The 19,194-nt window shown below is 49.2% G+C and overlaps 1 protein-coding gene across 2 annotated transcripts; it reads right to left on the reverse strand.

Annotated features, from left to right (window-relative positions):
• Positions 1–4,339: 4,339 nt before the first annotated feature.
• Positions 4,340–12,982, reverse strand: THNSL2 (threonine synthase like 2). 2 transcript variants are annotated; one of them, XM_074147807.1, is made up of 9 exons: positions 12,851–12,982; positions 12,011–12,238; positions 11,147–11,341; positions 10,727–10,879; positions 9,797–10,027; positions 8,783–8,931; positions 6,057–6,182; positions 4,955–5,094; positions 4,340–4,832 (listed from the first exon to the last, which is right to left on the reverse strand). In XM_074147807.1, exons 2-9 carry the CDS (start codon positions 12,231–12,233, stop codon positions 4,565–4,567), a joined length of 1,485 nt encoding a protein of 494 aa, XP_074003908.1. In that variant the 5' UTR covers positions 12,234–12,238; positions 12,851–12,982; the 3' UTR covers positions 4,340–4,564. The 2 variants fall into 2 exon arrangements, with proteins under 2 accessions (XP_074003908.1, XP_074003907.1); XM_074147806.1 differs by lacking the exon at positions 12,851–12,982 and having other exon boundaries at positions 12,011–12,278.
• Between the last annotated feature and the right edge of the window lie 6,212 nt (positions 12,983–19,194).

The raw sequence follows: 19,194 nt of genomic DNA on the forward strand, positions 1-19,194 counted from the left end.
GGTGTAAGTGCCGTTCGGCATATGGAAAAATTTATTTGGGAGTTGCCTTCCGTCATGTGAGTTTTTTATTTGCATTTCTAGAGGGCTTTAGTGCTGAGTTTCTATTTGAAGCCAGGGAGGCGAGAGGGCAGTAGGATGGTGGGAGCTCAGGTTTTCCCAGGGAGAGTTCTCTGTGTTGGGAGATTAATATTGACCATGGGAGAAGCACAAGGACAGAGATTTACAGCAGTGCCTGGTTTTTCACAGTAAGGGTGAAAAAACCTGGGAAAACTAAGAAGCAAGTGAGAGGGACAGACTCCTATCTCTAGATCTTCAGATCAAGATGTTAATAAGCCAACAAGTTGATGGGCTTGATGAACGCAGCACAGTGATGTTCAACAGCCTGTCTTGCGCTGGAGATCAAACAAAGTGATCTCCTCTGACTGTAAAATGTATGAAGCTGCAAAATCTTAAGGGCATATGAACTTACTTTGATTGCAGGGCTTGGATCTTGGAAGTCGCATTCCTTTAATTTCCTTGAGCTGGTTGCTTTCCCCGTGAAGGACATGTACAGGGCGGTGAGTTTTCAACGGAAACTGGTTTTGCCTCATTTTCCACTTCTCTCCTGCTACAAGGAAAGAAGTGCAGAGCTCCGGAGGCCTGCCTGCCTCTTTCTATGCAGACAGAAAGGGCTGGGTGTCTGTGTTTAATTACAGCCTGAAAGAACTGCATTTAAAAGACAACAGCAAGCTATTTAATTAATACTTATCATTAGCACACATAGGAATGCCTAGCAGCAAATTGCAACAACAAAGCAACTCTTTTTTTTCCCCTTGCACTTGGGATAAATTAATTTTAAAAAAGAGTAAACAAACCATTTGCACCAGATTTGAGATGACTTTATATGGAGTGGGAGTACTGGGATAGTAGGTATTACCCTAGGACAGCAAAGATCTATAAGAGCGGGCTTTTCAATCTCCAGCTCTCCTGGCCAAGAAGCATATCTTCATCTATCCATCTATCTATCTTTCTATCTTGGCATTTACACTGGGCTCATCCCCACGTCTGAGCGCCTACTTGTCTTCATACCTGTCCATAAATTACATGGCACCCCCAAGGCATTATAAATAATAATTCAACTACCAAACCTTCAGAACACTGTTTTAAAGAATTGGCTCATAATTCACCACACTGTGGACTGCTCCTCCCAGCCCATAAAGTAATACTGGAGCAGAAGGATGTGACGCTCTGATCAGCGGAGGAAACACTGCAAAATCAGTTCCTTGGGTGGGAGGGATGGGGTGGGCAGCCATGAGCTGGAAGATGGGAATGGACATAGTGGCAAAGCACAAGGGAAGGTTGGACTGCTCTGCTTGCGGGAAATAGCATCCTCATCCTCAGCTCATTGAGGATTTGTATATTTGTATATTCCCGCCAATTTTTCCTTGGCCAGCACTGTAGGCAACCAGTCATCCCATGTCCCCCTTTAATTAATAGCACTCTTAATGGCACTGTTAATGGTTGGAGCAATGAATCACAGTGTGGCTTTGCTGCTGATGTCCTCCATAAGGTGCAATGCCAGGCAACGACTGCTAGCTCAGAGGGAGATGGCTTAAAGGGTAGACCCCATGTGTAGCCAGACAGATCCCAAGTCAAGCATGGGACAAATGACGCAATCCCGTGTTGAACACACCAACAAATGGCTACAGGACAGCAGGATGCTTTGGTACCTGTAGGCTACTGGGTAGAAACCTCCAACTGAACCATGGGGGACCCTATTTCTCTATCCCAACACATTGCATCTTCATCCCAATACAATACTTCCTACTTGAGGTACTTAGGGGTTAGGAGCACATCCCAGACATGTCTCTCAGTGTAAAGGGTGTTCAACCTCCAGGGGAACATCCCTGGTAAGGCATGGGGTCCATGCGGAGGATGGCCACTGGCTCGTGGGCAATGCTGTCTCCTAAGATGTGTGGGTTGGGTACGTTCAGGGTGAAGAGCCTGAAACTGGAATTTTTGCTGAGGAAAAGTGTGAGCAGTTGATGTACAAGATGAGTTATTTCACAAGTCTGGCCTGAACAGCTCTGGAAAGTGCAGAAGTAATATATCAATAACCCCAGGAACACATCAAGCTGCCAGACCTTGCAGCTGCCCATTAAAGTGTTGGGCAAGGAGGTACCGCCTTCCTGCACAACTTTCCTCCCTGTGTTTTCCATTTTTCTGTCAAACAAAGCTGACCCTCCCTCTCAGACGGAGACCTGAGGAGGAACGAAGAGAGCACCCATTTTGGAGACAAAGTGGGAGCAAAAATCCATGGTGTGAGGGCAGCCAGGGCTGCCACAGTCCCTGATCAGGCGGTGGGACTCAGCATACACACAGGCCGGGTTCATCCCTGCGTTAGAGGGCTGCCATGGGCGGCTGTACATTGCCCTCTCTGAGAGCATGGCCGCCTTGCAAGCCGAGCGTGTCTGTGCACCCTCCACCTCAGCTCCGGGCATGAAACAGGCTTTTCCTGCTGCACTTCTGCCCCGGAAATCCCAGGGAGAGGTTTCATAGTGTCCTGCCCAAAAAACATCTCATTTGGACTGGGGGAGAAGAAACACCTTCACCCCATAGGGTGATAGCCCCCCATAGGAATATTGTCCAGGATGTTTGAGAATTAAACACCTTTCCACCCTGCATGGACATCGTCTGCTGCCTTCCCACAGTGAAGCTGGACCCTTTACCCATCTGACTGCTTCGGGGCACTGGGATGGTAACGTTGGGATGTGTTCACCACACTTTCTGCTTGCAAAACGCACCAGGGCTTTGGTGGACTGCAAACTCCCATCCTTCCCGGTGCTCCCCGGCCAGGGGTCGGGGTCCAGCCCCTTGCCCTCCCACCTCCACCTTCTGCTCCAGTCCTGGCAGCAAGCTGGAATTGCAACCTCTCCCTTGGATGCGGAGCTGGATGCAATTTCAGGCCTCTCCCCCCTCACAGGGTGTCTTAAGCTATGATTAAGAGCTAAATTACAACTGGGCAGCTGTCTGGGGCCAAGAACCGCAAGATTTGGGGAGGCACTTATTAAAGGTGGTGGAGTCCAACAAGTGCAACGTGCATCAACAAAAGGGACAGCCCATCACAGGGGTCAAATAGTATCAGAGGAGTTTCTCATCGATACCACCAGTAATTTGTTGGCCCACCCCCCAGTGCAAAGCCATCCGTTGGGGCAAGGTTATTCCTGAGGATGAGGATTCCTTAAATAAGACATTTTGCTGACCAGTTTGGCTCTTAAAGAGGGGTGAATGATGGCTTCATGAAGCATCAGACCTTTCCTGGAGCCCTCCACCACTTTCTTCTCAAATGGTTGATCCACCCAGCTAGTAGAGCCGTCAGCATTAAAAACATCCAGCATCCAAGCACTGTGGTTTTTTGCATAATTTTCAACTGAGCTGTTTCCCTCACCCCGTTAATTGGGATGGGGCAGCCTCAGCCACTGCCTCGGAGGAGGCGCAGGTCCCTCCTCTCCTGCAGGGTTTTGGTGGGATGGAAGGAGGTGGCATGGGGTGGGCTGTGCTGGGGGGAGCCGAGGAAAAGGTTGCCCAGGTGCCAGCAAGGCGGCTTGCTGCCCAGGCAAAGCTTCCCACTCTTCCCGCACATTCTGCAACATCCCATGCTGATTCACTTCACAGAATTTTCTTTTACCCTGCTAAATGCCACTAAACCTTCAAATTAATCCTCCCATTACAGGACTTCCTTTGATGTCAAAGGGGGAATTTTTTTTTGATGGCAAAGGGGGATTTTTCCCCCCTGGTGTAATTATTCTTTTTTTTTTTTTTTTTTCCCCTTTTTAGGCACAAGAGATTCCTGCCAGATGCATGACTTGTGGAGGCAGCTCCCACACGAGGTATTTATATATTTATATGTATATGATGGGAACGTAGTATTGAAAGACCTGAAGTTTCAGGCTAAAGATAAGGGGAATTTCCCATTTCCTATTTGCTTCAGGAAGTTGCTTGAGAAGAGTCTGCAGCAGTACTGGGACCAAAAGCTGCAAGATATGGCACTGGAAAGTAGCTCTCTAAAATGAACATGTCCAAGGAAAACATCCGCTATTTAACACTATCACTGAGCAATTTTCGATGCCTGGGAATGATCCCCAGCACTGCTTAAATTATGGGGATGGGTAAAGCAGATCCACTCCAGCCCTGCATGCATTTCTCAATCAGTGTCTCGGGTGCTTACTGGGATCACTGGGCTGAACATCCCAGCACAGGGCCAGAATCACTGGATAACCCTCAGGAAGCTGGTGACTGTGGGTAGTGCTAAGGGAGCTTTCTGTAACAGCATGTAATGATGGACCAGTCAGGTTTACTTAGAGTTTCAATCAGTTTTTATGGATTTCTAGGAAAAAGGGGATACAATTGCAGAGCTCTTTACTGAAAATGTTATGAAACAGTCTGTATCATTCAACGGCGAAGTCTGTTCCTGCTAATAATTCATTGTATGAGGACTGTAGGCTCCTCTCCCAGCGTAACATGGGGCTTTCTTAGGAATGAAAAATGGGTCCTGGGAGGCATCAGCCAGCCATGTCCCAGTAGTTCAGGTCTGCGTGACTCCCTGCCTGGTGATCCCCTGATGTCCCAGGGGGGCCAACCAGTTCCCTGATGCCTCTCGCCGCTGTGTCGTGGCTTCAATCTGCTCCCGGAGCACCTGTGCCCAGTCCTGTCCCCGCTCCAGGGAAGTGGATCTGGTCTCCATCCCTGTTAAGGCAGTGATTTCGGGGGGGAGCTGAGGAACCAGGCCAGCTTGGAGCACAGCATCCTGAAACTTGGCCGCAGAGGCTGGAGCTAAACAACACCGGGGAGTGCTGAAAAGGAGATAAAAGCAAGAAAACTTTTGATGTAAGCAACCCCTGAGGTGGAAATGCTGCAGGAGCAAGGGGGAAGTGATGCTCTGGTCCCCAACACTCCTAACCATGGCTGTCCTTACCTGTCTGGCTGTGAGTAGTGGTAGTGAGCAGCCACGGCGGAGTGGGGGCACAGCAGGTAGTGGTTTTCCTTCCAGCAGCGCTGCATGGCTCGCACGATGTCCTCGTCAGAGGCCGAGCACGAGCGCAGGGTCTCAGAGAGCTGCAGCCCCAAGGGAAACGGGGAGGTTTGCCCAGGGCATCACCACCCCACAGACTCCCAACCGGGCTTGCGCACCCAGCAAAGTAGTTGGAAACAGGGAGGCTGGAGGATGGAGTTCCCCAGGGAGTGCAGGAAGAGGGGTTTCTGGTGCAGATGGGGCATGATGCCCTGTTGGAAATGGCCACAGGGCTGGGGTGTGAGTGAGGGGTCTGTATCCCCAGGTGTTGGAAGTGTGGGTAGAAAGGAGCCGAGACTCAGCTCTTCAGCTCCGCGCTGCTATTTGTATGATCCAAGGCAGTTTCTGAGGGCTTTCTGGGTGGAAAACCCACCTCAGTGTAATAGCTCTTTTTTCTTTTAATAATGCAATTTTTTAATATTTATTTTGCTACTGCGCAAGCAGGAGTGGATGCCAGGCAAAGGATGCTCAGTGGGGGACAGCGTGTGTTGGATGGGAAGAGGCAGGACTTTGCATCTGGCCAAAGAGCCTCGCAATTTAAATATTTGGTTTTATTTTGTATTTCTCTCTGCTTTGTGTTTGTGCTCCCATGTGCCACAACACCGAGGCTGAATTGCAGCCCCGAGCCCAGTAGAGGCACTCCCAAGAGCCGTGCTCAGTTTGTGCTGGCACCCACTGAACGATGCCTCGGTGCAAGGCCAATGCCGGCACTTGAGTGGCCAAGGTAAGAGGGGACTGCATATTCTACTTAGATAACTGTAGGTAGTTTTTAAGCAGTTTTTCAAAGACAAAAGACGTTTCTTTAAAAAAAAATTCAAAAGGTTTTTAACATCTCTATGAGCACACACTGATATAAAACTCCATTGGCCTCATGCTTAAATTTTTGGTTGGAAACCTTCCACCAGGATTTTTTTTCTGAAAATGAGTTGAAAACAATTGGTAGTGGTGAATTTCCTTACACACACACACAGACACAGATACAGTGCCGCATGCGGGAGGAACTGACCTTTTTGTGCAAATCCTTCGGCAGCTTAAGGCTTTTCGACAAGCTGAATCGCTCCATCAGAGTTTTCATCAGGCTGCTGTCGGAGCCTGAGAGCAGCCAGAGGATCCTCTCCACATTGTAAGGCTCCTGGGATAACAAGACAATAGGTAAGCAGAGGAAATTCAAGTGTCTGTCTTGGGGAGAGAGGACCTGTGTGGATTCTCTAATGTCTAATTAGGGTTGAGGTCCTACTGCTATGTTTTTCTTGGTGGAAGCTGAGGTGGGCTTTGTGTCTTCCCCCTGCATACCTACATCCTAAGACAAGTCTTTGGGAACACGATGTCCTTCAGACCTCTGACCTGTCAGAGCAGTCTAGCAGTGACCATCAGATTAAAAAAAACCTAATGAAGGGATGACTGATAAATCGACGGTGTGACCATGACTGTACAGTCACCTTGAGGAACCCAGGCTAATAACATGCTATGTATTTGAGAACCAGAAATATCCAGCTGTTTACTCAGTGTTGCAGATGCTGCTGTGAGTCACTCAGCTCCCGCGTGAGTTAATGAGACACCCAGCTCCCTGCAGGGCTGACCGATAATCTTTATGAACATTTAAGGCACATATAGGGCCTGACTGACCTGTATGGCTATGTAGCAATCAGTGTTGCAACACTGCAGCAAAACTCGGTGCAAGACCATACGGGAGGGTTCCAAACCAATTTCACTGCTCACTGTCTCATTCCCGCACACTAACAAGTACCAAGAAACATTCATCCAGGTGGTTTGGCCAAGATACCTTGTAGAGACAGACAGGACAAGGGGCACTGACTACCGAGTCCTCATCACATCTTCTGGGTTCAAGTGCGGGTTTTGGATGAGCTCTATGTACCTTTTAGCAGCTGACAGTGCCTGTGACCTTTTGTCTCTCCATCCTGTCCTACCTTGGCAAGTCATCAGGACTTACTCAGCCTTTCGTGTCCTTATCTGGGTGGCTTATGGCTGCAGTCCTGTTCTTCATCTTCCCACCATCATTTCCCAGAGCCTCCAGCCTGTAATCTTGAGTCTCGTCTGGGCGTAGCCTGCCCTTGGCTTTAGGCTGTCCCCTGTTTCAGGCTGTCCTCTGCTTCCCAGCTTGGCTGTCCTGAGAAGTTTCGTGTCAGCATGTCTGGACTACGATGACCTGCTACTGGAGGTGCCTCCAGCACCCTCCCCCTGACACCCCTTCTCCTGTCTTTCCTTCTCCTGCTCCCACGTCTAGACTTTTTCCCCTTCACCCTCCATTTGTACCAGCCTTATGGTTTCCACTACGGATCACTACATTGATACCAGTAACTCAAACTAGGCCAGGACACTGGTGCAAGCACTGGCCTTGCCATTTAAGTTAGCCAGCTCTCTGGTGTGGTTTTGTTCCATGTCACTAGAGTTGTCCAGGAGAACGTTTGGGCCCAGTTTGGAGGACAGGTCACGATGGGGACTGTTCCCAGGAAAAGTTTTGGCATGTGGGCATGAGCTGCATGGTGCTTCCTGACCTAGACTTTCTGCTTCACCTTCAACTCTTCAGTTACTGTCTAACTGGACGGTTTTCTCTGCTTTAGCATAGTCTTCAGAAGAGGCAATCTGAAGAGGTTGTACACCCGCTTTCCAACGCCTGACTGGACGAAGCCCTGAGCAACCCGGTCTGACCTCAGGACTGACCCTGCTTTGAGCAGGTCCTAACTAGAGACTTCCTGAACTATGCTCCCGCATGAATGGTCTGTTGAGCTATGGAAATATTTGCATGGATGCTTCAGATGTGAGCTGAACAATGACGCCCTATGCAGCTGTGGAGAGGGATGTGCAGAGGGATACACCCATCCAGCTCCTTGGGATTCTCTGGACATGACCTTGCCTGGCTGCCTTTCCTCATGGTCCCAAAGTCTGGCACATGCTTAGTTGCCTCAGCTGACCAATGCTACTGAAGGGACATGGACCAAGAGAGGAACGCAGCTACCCTTTGAGCTCTGAGGAGGCCCACAAATTCATGCCTCGGGAGGAAAGTCAAGCTGCAGACCACAGCAGCCTGGTGATAGGCATAATGTCCCCCCAATGCGTTTGAACAGCTTTTGGAAAATCCATGTAGCTTCAGGCCACAGTGATACAACACCAAGGGTTTCAGACTTATGGTCACTTGTTTGGAAGCAGATCCGATCCCTGTGGATCACAGGGTAGGTATGAAATGGGAGGTATTTATTTCCAGGTGTTTGGTTTCTGTATCTCCATGACTTTTCATTTCTGAGGCCTTTGCCTGCCTGCTGAGACTTGTTTTGCTTTGAGCAAGTTGCAGATGGCCATGGAGGAGGCATTTCTCCTGGTCTTCCCTATCTTCTTCCTGGTCTCTTCTCTTGCTCTTGGTGAGCCTTTCAGAAGCATCAACAAAGTCCTTAAGACATGATGAGATTTATAATTTTCTAAGTGTCACATTTTGCGAAAATGTCCCTTTCTTGCTAACCTTGCACATAACGAAACCTCAGAAACCCATTTAACAATGGAAACTACAAAGTCAAGCCCTAAAAGGTGAGGAAGAAAGTGTTTGATCTCTCTCAGCTCAGCATAAATGCTCAATATGAGTCATGCCTCTTAATGCATCGCTGAGAGGCATTGCCAGTGGCAGAACTATACTCTCATAAACCAGGTAGAACAGAGTACAAGGAAAAAAAATATGTATAATATTTGTTATTTTCCCATTTTGGCCAATTCATTACATACCTGAATATCCATGGCTGATGCTAATGTAGCCTTCACACTCTGGGACAGTGAGAAATCTCCTTGTTGAACAGTTCTATGAATGATGTCATTGCTATTAACCACGGCAACAAGTCGAATTGGGAGACCCATTTTCTGGGCAATACAGCCAGCTAAAAAAAAGTGAAAAAATATATGCATGCTTGATGAAGAAACATTCAAAGGAGGCTTAGCAAAGGAGTCATTGTACAAATTGATTGAGTATGTAGTTCAGAAGCAGACACAAATGACATTCCCTGATGGACTCTGAGATATCTGTGTTTAATGTTTTGGTAGAGCACCAGATTATAAAATCCAGGGATGCCTTGCTCTACCTGCCATCCACACTGACCCTCAGGCATCTCCACATTTAAAGATGGATGGGTGAGGGACTGAGAGGTCAGGTTGCTGCCATTCAAGCAAGAGAGATGGAGCTTTTGGGCTCTTGCAGCTTGTTAATGATGCCTCAGATGGGCAGCCTGGAAATACAGTGAATGCAGTTGAATGTGTTGAATCCTTTATTGCTTTCATGAGACAGTTGTATGCCTATTTGGGGATGGAGGCAATCAAGAACTCACTTTTAGAAGTCCAGATTACACAGTTGAGAGTGGTTCTCTTGACTGCACACTACCATGCAAACAAGAATAGGACTAGGCAGCCCTCCACACCTCTGTTAATGTCTCCCTTAGGAAATCAGAGCCATGGTATTTTCCCTCTTTTCTGGATCAAACACATTGTGTCCTCTTCTAATGTGCCCATCCTCAAGATAGCTACAGTCATCATCAAGGAGTGGTTTGGGATTTTCTGCACCTTGAATCAGTGACACCTAAATGAGTAATAACCACACATGAGTAATAAAATTTAAGTGGTTCTGAAGAAATCCTACCAGAGAGTGGGTGTTTTAATAAATAGCAATACCCAGCATCTGCAAAGTGCTTTTAGTCCATAGGTCACAGCACTCTCTCTCTTTCATATCTAACCTATCTTTTTTCTCTTCACCTGTGATATTTCCTCCTCCTCCTGTTGGCACAACAATTTCCACCACTGGCAGCGGGGTGGTATCCAGGGACGGGGCACACTGAAAGTAAGCGTAGAAGTGGTGAGCAATCTGCACCATAATCCTAGACCAATTGACCGAATTCAAGCTCATCAGATTGTATTTTCTGGCAAAATCCACATCAGCGAACAGTTCCTTGATCGGCTCATCGATTTCATCACTGTTCCCATGAGCTGTTAAAAGGAGAAAGGAAAGATTAGATCTGCCAACACCAGCGCATCAGGCACAAGGTATTTCTGCTCAGAAATCGGGTCAGTCTCAAGCCCTGGGGTTTGCTGCAGCCAGGGGTGTCCTGAGCTGCCCATCTGCCTTGGGGGCTGTACGAGCCAGGGGCTGGGTAGCACCATGTGGATGCCAGCTGGTTTCTGCAGACATTGCACTCTGCGCTCTTGTTTACACCAGGTATATATTTACCAGGAAGGCAAATGCCTGCATCCCCTGTGAGATGCCAAGGTGAGACCTAGCTAAGCAGAGGAGTCCATGGGACAGCTCAAGGCACCCAGTGGTGATCCCCACCATGGGGACGGCACAGAGGTAGGGGATGGACCACCCATGAAGGTGAAGAGACAGAGGGAAGGGATCATTCTTGGCGCTTTCACTGCCAAGAAATAGTGCTGAATTCAGTGCAGATAAACACCAACCACCTGCATGGATGCAGCTCTGTTCTGTGGCCAGGTGAAAAGGGAGCCTTGAACCACCTTTCATCAAAGTGGGGACATCTGCTGTATGCTCCTGTTAGCCAGACACTTGGGCATGGTAGCCATGATGGCAAAGACCCAGCTGGCTGCAGCTGCTAAAGCAGCAGCGACCTGAGACTTGTGGGGTCATTGTTTTGACACAGCAGGGCCATACAGTCCGACAGTAATGCCAACCAGCAAAGACGTGGACGTTGTCTTCAATGATGGTGGTCATCTGAAGTTCCTGTATCTGGGTGCAGAACCCCTTGGGCAGCAGAACAAAGATATCCATGTTCTTCTGCCCTCTCACGCTCTCTATGGCCGAGCTCCCCGTGTCTCCTGAAGTCCCTGTTTCAAAGTAAGGAAGAACGGAGAAAAGCAAAAAATTGATGTGCCAGTCAAACCTGCATCACTGCACTTTAAGAAAAAGATACAGAAATTTTCCATGAGATATTTTTGGCTAGGGCAGCCACACTGGCATTGCCTAGAGATCACTCACCAGCCACCCATGAGGCAACACTACCCCAGGACATTTGTGGGGAGGGCCGTCGGATGGTGGCTCTCAAGGTAAAAACCTGCCCAGAAGTTTTATGTCCCACAAAGAGGCATACTCACCCACCAGAATAGTGACATGCTTCTGCTTTTTCTCCAAGAAGTACTGTAAAAACTGTCCCGTGCAAGACAAGGACAGATCCTTAAAGGCATAAGTAACCCCATGCCACAGCTCCAAAACATTCAGCCCCTCTTTCAGCCTGGACAGGTGGACGACGTCCTTGTGTCTGAACCTGCTGAAGGCCCTGTCAATCAGGTCTAGAGGGAAAATAGTTAAAGGGGCTGTTAGATTGGGTGAATGAGTATTTTTCTGCTCCATGACTTCCTGTATCTGTGCTCTTCGTGCTCCTAGAAAGCTTTCTGCACAACCAAAGACTCTCAGTTGCTGGAGAGGTGACAGATATCTAACAAGTTATTCTTAGTTATTTGGAACAAACCAGCCCACTTTATTGTCTTTGATAGCTCTATGGTGAGAGACCCCAGGGGGCACCTGACACTATCAGAGCAAAGTGTCTTAAAATACAAAATACAGGAAACTCAAATTTTATCATAACACACTGTTAAGATAGAGGTTGTAGCTGCCCTCTGGTGGAAGTGATAGCTGTTAAATGTTAAAAACATTAAAAATCAGATCTCAATGAGAGTGTGGAACAGCAGAAAGCCCTAGTGGAATGTCAGGTCTGGAGCAGTGAGCAGGACCACTGTAACAGCCGTCATTATTGCAGTCATCACAATCCTTATTTGCACACAGGGGACATCTTTTCCAGAAGGTAACAAGCCCCAGCAAGGTGACAGAGGAGAAGAGGGTACAGAAAGGAGAAGGCAATGGTGCGGCAGGCACTGTACTCTGGGGTCTGTGAAGAGGATGGGGTGAAGGCAGGTAGATGCATCTGGCCATCCCAAAATCCTGCACAGGTTGAGGCTCACCGTTGAGGGTGCTCCGTGGGACCAGCTCGGACGTGATGAAGAGGGAGCACAGCTCCTTCACCAGCTCCCGGTAGGAGAGGCAGCTCCACCTCCGCAGGGTGTCCCCATCCAGCGAGGGAACACGTTGGGGCATGAAGAGGCCCCCGTCGGGTGCGTAGCCGGAGAAGAGGGCTTCCTCAAAATCGACAGCCCCTGTGCCTCCCCGTGTGCTGACATACTCCATGGGTCCTGGGGAGGCACCGCAGTCACTGCCAGGGCCCCAGAGCATTCCTCCCCCCGGGAACAGCCCCTCATCTCAAGCTGACCCCCCCAAAAAATTCCCATGCGGACAGACAAAGCTCCTCAGGGAAGAAAATGCCTCTTCCCCTAAAAAAGTCTCACACGGTGGAGAGCTAGAGTGGACAGAGCCAGCAGAGGGCACACGGCATTTTGCAGGCAGTGGAAACTCTGCCCGAGATTTGCACGGAGGTGGCTGGAGCCTCCTCGTCCCGCTTTCCCTGTGCCTTTCCCACCCTGTCCCAGAGACACTTCCCAGCCTGAGCAAAAGCCCTGACAGCGCAGAAGTCACTGCATGAGCATGTTATGTCCCCTGCAGGACATTTGCAAAAGCTTGAGTTTTAAAATTTAAAAAAAAAAATAAATAGGAAAAGTAAATAACTATCATTTTAGAGCAGTCTGATTTTGTTCAAAGGGGTTAAAATAAGGGCAGGATTTAACTCGGCGCAGGAAGGGCTGAGCTAAATCCGCTGGATTCATGCAAATCCCACCGAGCAGCCGCGGGCGCTGCCGGGAGAGGCCCCCTCTTGCCCCGATCCCGTGAACCCCCGCAGCCCTTCCCACCTGGGGCGCTCTGGCCAGCGGTGCAGCCCCTCGGCACGGCTGGGCACGGCTGCAGGCCGCTTGACCCCACGAAGAGGCAGGAAAGTGGCCGGGCGACTCGTCGCCGCCGCCGCTCGCAACCCAGACACCCTTTGCACTTGTGCTCACGGAAAACTTCTCCCCGTTGCAACTCACCAAGGTTCCCCTCGCCGCAGCGCAGCCGGCCGACGTGGCTGCCCTGCACCGAGCCCGGGAATGGGAATATGTGGGAAAGATGGAGTCGAGCTGCTCCTGGTGATGCCGGGCAACAGGGCAAGGGGCAGCAGGCACGAGCTGCAGCTGGGAAGAAATCTAGTTAAATATTAGGAGATAGCTTTTGACCGTGAGGGTGATCAAGCATGGGGTATGGAGAGCTTATTGTCTCCAGTATAACCCCAGAGAAATTAAAAATTCAGGTGGGGACACACTGAGCCACCTGATTTAACTTTGAGGTTGGATTTAAATTTGAGATTGAACCTGCTTAAAGCAGGGTTTGGGTCAGAAACCTCCAGAGGTCCCTTCCAACCAAAATCAGTCTGTAATTCAGCTGTGCAAAGCCAAGTGTTCAGCCTGTGAGGCTGGGTCGTCATAACAGCCCCATCCCACCGGTGGGGAAACTGAGGCACAGGAGGAAGAGAGAACGTGTGCTGGGGTGTGCAAAAAACCTCAGTTCTCATCTGCAGGGAGAGGTTGTGCATCCCTTTTCTTACTTTTTAGTTTAATAAATAATAAGTGTTTTTTGAAGGGCAAGGTCAGCACAGGACTGGTGGCAGCGTGGACCCAGGGTGCAGCACAGTGTGTGCTGCTGGAGCATGCATGGGGACTTCAGCCCAGAAAGGCAAGGTGCAGAGGTACAAAGGATGGCTGATAACAGCCAGCCGTGAGTCAGGAGCCCGTGTCTGCAGTAAGGGACACATCACCTGCCAAAGCATCAGAGTCCGACCCAACACTCATTGCCTCTAACTGATGTGTAACTGGAGCCATCAGAAAAGTCTCCAGAAAAAGAGTGGTCCAGTCCTTACCTTGAGCACCGATGTGGGAACAGGCTTTTCTACACCCAGCATCCAAAAAGGACTGTTTCTGCAAGCTCCTCAGCAGGAGGCAGAAGCTAAATTTCAGGCTCTGGGCAAAGTTGCCCGTGATGGTGTTGCTCAGGGTCGAACAGGGCAGCTGTAGCAGAGCAGGAAGCAAACAGCAGCTTTTTAATAATATATCTGAGCTTACCCAATGGGCCAGAACAATGTTAATACTCTCCATTTTCTGACTATGTCTAGGAAATCAGCTGGATAGGGAGCTACTTATCTATAATTATTTAAATTATATCACCCAACCAGCCCACATCTTCCCACCACAGCGAGATCTCTGCGCCCAAAATTTCCCATCACGTTTGTAAAGATGAAGCCTGAGCCACCCAAATCTGCTGCGGCCCCAGGGTCCTCCCTGTACCTGCAGCCACTGGGTTCTCTTGGCACATTGATGTGTAGTGGGGTGCTGACCCCATAATGGGGGTCCATCCCCATCCCAAATGTGCATCCAGGTCCTTTCACAAGGAAAGGAAAAACCAGGCAGGAGGCAGGACCTAGCTCTTCAGGGATGGTTTGGGTTTAAATCGGTGACGAAACCTCCCCAAGGCCACCCCTGGAGTCACCAAAGGCCTCCAGGGTCACCTGGACAGCTGAGGCGAGTGTCCCCAAAATGGAGCCCTAGGTCCAGGACTTCAGCCACTCACCTCAGCCAGCCCCAACGTGCAGGGCACATCCTACCTTGGCAAAGTGGTGTAAAGATATGATGTTCTCAGACCCATATTATTTTTAATGCCCTGTGTATTTTTGGAAGGTAAATGGTCCTTTAATATCCTGTCGGGTTAGTTATTGGTCCCCTCCTCATTTACCACCTCTGAAAGGGTTTTTTTCCCATTGTGATCCAGTCATAGCTGACCCAAAAAACTTTAAGTAGCACCTCTACCCTAACCTCTCCCATGACAACATGCTGAAGTGGATTTTGGATTTTCCTTCTGTGCAGCAGAGGCCCAGCACACTGAGCCTAGCTCAGATTTAGACTAGAACGAGGAAAAGATAAAATCTCTAGGAAAAGCTGCACAAGCTGATCATTTTTATTACCAATATAATAACTTAATAACACCAACGTGCATCTGAGCGTCTCCGCAAAGGTCACCTGGCACACCCTGAGGAGACCTCACCTACTCCCACCACCATGGGACTCTATGCCTCTGGGCATTTACTCACTGTACATCTAATGCTTTTAATGTGTGCACTAACTGTGTGACAAAACTTCACTGATTCATCTCAATTTTTCGGGTTTTTCTCAAGTGAAGAGCTTACAATGGGATTGACGATTCCTTCAGCATTACGTCCCCTCAGGGTGCACGCAGGAACCCCCCCAAAAAAAAGGGTTATCCCAGGATACTTGCTGCTCTGTTCTCAGAGACAGAAATAGCATCAGGGCTGTTGCTACAGCTTTATCTGTGCCCTGGGCCTACCAGCACTGACAGCCTTCTCTAATGAGATCGTGGGTTAATGCTGAGGTGGCAGGGGTTGCTTATGTGGCAGCCACAGGTGAGTACACAGCACAGCACCTGGAACACACTCCAGGACAACGGTGGCATTTATTGGAGGGCTTGTTCCATGCTTGGCCCTGCAAGCTCCATGCGTTCATGTTTAAAGCGCCATTTCTTTAATAGCATTTTGAATTTTAAAAGAAAGGAGGAGAAGAGTGTGCCTGTGCTGCTGCACATCAGCCCGCTGGGGCTGATCCACTGCAGCAATAGACCAAGAGCTGGAAAATGTAACAGCTTTCAATGAACCTTGTCTTGCCCAGTGCCTCCATATTCCTGCTGGGATTTGCATTTCCACTTTGGACCTTGTCTGTTCGGAGCAGTTCATGCTCTTTGGACTCATCTGTCAGAAACAAGCTATGCTTGCAAACCCCAGCTAAGGCTGCTGTCAGACTTTTCCAACCTTTTTTCATACTGCATCAGATTTCACCCCTCCAGACAGAATTTCCTCAGCCTCTCCTCCCACCAAAGGCATCCCAAAGAATGGTGAGGACCAAGGAAGCAGAAAGGCACATACAGCAGCGAGAAGCCAACTTTTTTCCTATGCCAGTCCCCCAAAATTTTAGGTCTCGCCCCAGAGCATTGCAGCACCCAAAGGAAAGCACTGCAACGCTCTCAGCTTCATGTTTGCTGAGCAGCTTTCTATCGTCTCCACCAACAGGCCCCTCTATATGTCCCAAGCACAAACAAAGTGTTGGGTTTGGGTCCCCTTTCCATACCACCAGCAGAACATCCTCAGGCCCAGGAGCACCGGGGACCACAGCGTGTGCCAGAGCCACCAGTGAGTCCCCGTGTCACTAGATGGCGGCAATGCCTTGCATCCGCAGAGGAGATAAGTCAGCCTCGGGGGAGCTTTGCTCTGCTTGCACCCAGCCTTTCCCACCATCGCATGGGTCCCTTTGCCTTTCAGGCCACGGACACCCAGCCATCCCACTGGGATGTCAAGCAGCAGCCAGGAAACACCTCTCCAAAAAGTCCCATTTTGGAGCCGAGGAAGAGGAGGCAGAAGCAATGTCCTGCAGCAGGATGCCAGGCTACAAAGGTGGGTGGCCTGAGCGAATGCAAAGGCTCATTGAGGTAGGAAAGATGTTGTTCATGCTCACCCCATCTTCTCCCTGAGATCCACCCTGGGGTTTTATCACCCTCCTTCCAACCTGGTCCCATAGGGGTTTCTGCAGCCTATGTCCAGGGAGAGACTGGGAAGGGGGCACATGGAAAGACCCCAATTCACAACCAGGACCAGAACGCGCCAAATTTCATTTAAAAAAAAAAAAATCACATAAGCCTGGAAAGCACAAAAATCTTCCCTTTGTCTCCCAGTCCTGTCTCTGCCCATCAGCTCGGTGGTGTCTGCTAATCGTAGCCAAACAAAAGGAAGTGGGTGATAAAGATGTTTGGGGTTTTGCAATGCCACTTACTGCCCTGTACAGAATGCGTCGCAGTGGGAAGCATGTTATATTGTCTGAGAAAAAATATATGAGCTTGTCATTGAGGGTGTATGAAGGAGTTATGTGTCCCCCTCCCCTCTGACGCACAGGAGCATAAACTTTCACAGGAAAACAGGAAAGTTCCAGCTAAAAAAATGTAAAGATTTGGGCCAGAAATCAAACTATTTTAGTTCTGCCTTTCTCGGAGGCAGACCCATAGCAGGCTCAGAGATCCATAGCAGGAAGGGGGCTAGGAAGTTTTCAGAGAGTGTCTGCAGCTGCAGAGGCAGACACACACCATAATAATTTGTTTGAGACTCATGTCAAGGAGATATAAGGCAGATATATACAATTTTAAATGAATTAAAGTGTATGAAGCTGTCTCTTTGTTATGGCAAACATGGCTCTTCTTCCCTCTTTCTAAATCTGATATAAATTGCAGGTATCTCAGCTGACATGAGGTAGGACTTCCATGTGGGTCAACACTTCTTCTCACCTACAAATGTGCATACACATACTTTTCCACCTCTACCTCTGGTGATTTTGCAGAGCAAGGAGCTGCCAGCGTGTCGGCCCTTTCCCCACGGCTGGGTGCGATGCTCTTTCCTCACCACGAGGTGTTTCACAACAGGCTCAAGGACATCTGTGTTGTGGTTTGGGTCTTGTAGACCAAAGTGCAGGACCCACTCGTAAAATGCAGAGCAGAAAGGGAGCGCGAGGATGGGATTGTGCAATGCTGGCTCCTGCGGTGGGACATTGAAGACGCTGTCACCTGAAGCAGGTTGTGCAATCTGGTCCTACTACACCAAAGATTACATTAAACACCAGGGCCAAATTTTATCTCAAAATCTGCAGTCCCATAGGATATGGGCTCTATTGCCACCCACCAGGGACCTGAGAAGGAAGATGCTGTGGAGGCTGAGCAGTTACAGCATATTTGCATTATCGGCTTTTCCAGGTGACTTTGGGAAGGTCACTCAGTGCACAGTCTCCGTGTGCACTGCATCATGTATAAAATGGGGATACCTGTGCTCAGGGTGGTGCTTTGACTATAGCAAACATGGCAACAGCACCAAGCAGTACATGCACAGAGGCAGTCCTGGACTTTGTCCACAGCTCTGGCCTTGCTGGCACCATGGTCATTTCCCGTGGAGCATCTCCCTGGTCATGAACCTGATGAAAACTCAGGTGCTCTCAGACCTTATGCAACCTCTCAGTCTGTCCTCTTCATGGCAGGGTCATGCCTCAGCACCAAGCACCTGGTTTGTGCATCACTCTTGTGTCATTGCTTTCCCCAGCCAAGGAGTACCATCTGCTAAGGAAGGTCATCTTAGGGGCTTTTGTTTGGAATTTAATTTATTTTAAATATAAACTGTGGTTATACGTTTGGCTCAGAGAGAGAGATAGAAACACTGGTCTTTGGCACAGCACATCTGCACATTCATTCTGGAGTGGTAAAGATACCAGGGTGATGGTCACCCCAGAGCACGAGGCTCCATCAGATATTTGTGTGGGACATCAACTCTATTGTTTTGACAGTGTTATTACATTTATGAAAAGCTATTTCAGGGAACGGGACATTCATATAGTGCACATGTGTGGTAAGACGGGTTGTACATCAGGACTCACATGCAAATTGTAGGGCACGCAGATGCACAGGCTCCTCCTCATGCCTGTATGGGCCTGAGTACCTGTGAGCCACAGGTGAGCCACTGTGCTTGATAAATCAGGATCAAGGGGAGCATAGGCCAGCTGGAGAGATGAGCACAGGCCCAGAGGGACAGCCAGGTGTCCCTCCAGGACTGGAGCTCATCTGACCACCTGTAGACACTTGGAAGCTGCTGTTTTTTGCATCCCAGCGTACAAGTCTCCACTTGGTCAGACGAAGATTTGCTTATGCTCACTGTGTCTCAAGGGCTCTACATGTGCCTGAATCAGATGGAAACATCTGCACTGCAGACATGTGGTAAGGTGAGATGAAACACATTTGTATTGGTGAAATGTTCACTGGCTCTGCCTGGAGGGATTCTTCCACACCTTTCTCATGCGAGAACATTAACTGCTAATGGCTCCACTTCTTTCCCAGCATTTTCTTTCCCTGCCCTGGTACAAACTAGCTCCAGAAGTAACAAGCATCATTTTCAGCCCTTGTCCCCTGACTCCATAAGCTGGGCAGTGGGATGGATGATAGTCTCATCCCACCAAAGGCCATGCTGCAAGAGCAATACGTACTGTCTGAGGGAATGAGCAGGGGTCCATGTGCCTGGAAAGAGGCAATGGCACTGCACTGCAGATGTCTGAGGCAAGAGAGTGGGAGGTGAGTG

This window comes from Numenius arquata, chromosome 5, assembly GCF_964106895.1.
Source record: "Numenius arquata chromosome 5, bNumArq3.hap1.1, whole genome shotgun sequence".
Taxonomy (NCBI): domain Eukaryota; kingdom Metazoa; phylum Chordata; class Aves; order Charadriiformes; family Scolopacidae; genus Numenius; species Numenius arquata.

Bases quoted from the DNA above. Each gene is read 5' to 3' on its own strand.
- THNSL2 (XM_074147806.1), bottom strand. From the start codon at position 12,278: ATGCTCTGGGGCCCTGGCAGTGACTGCGGTGCCTCCCCAGGACCCATG. The intron at 8,932-9,796 runs GTGAAGAGAAAA...ACTTTTTTTTAG, and splicing joins AGGAGGAGGAAATATCACAG to CTGGCTGTATTGCCCAGAAA. The intron at 4,833-4,954 runs GTAAGGACAGCC...TCTCCTTTTCAG, and splicing joins CACTACTCACAGCCAGACAG to CACTCCCCGGTGTTGTTTAG.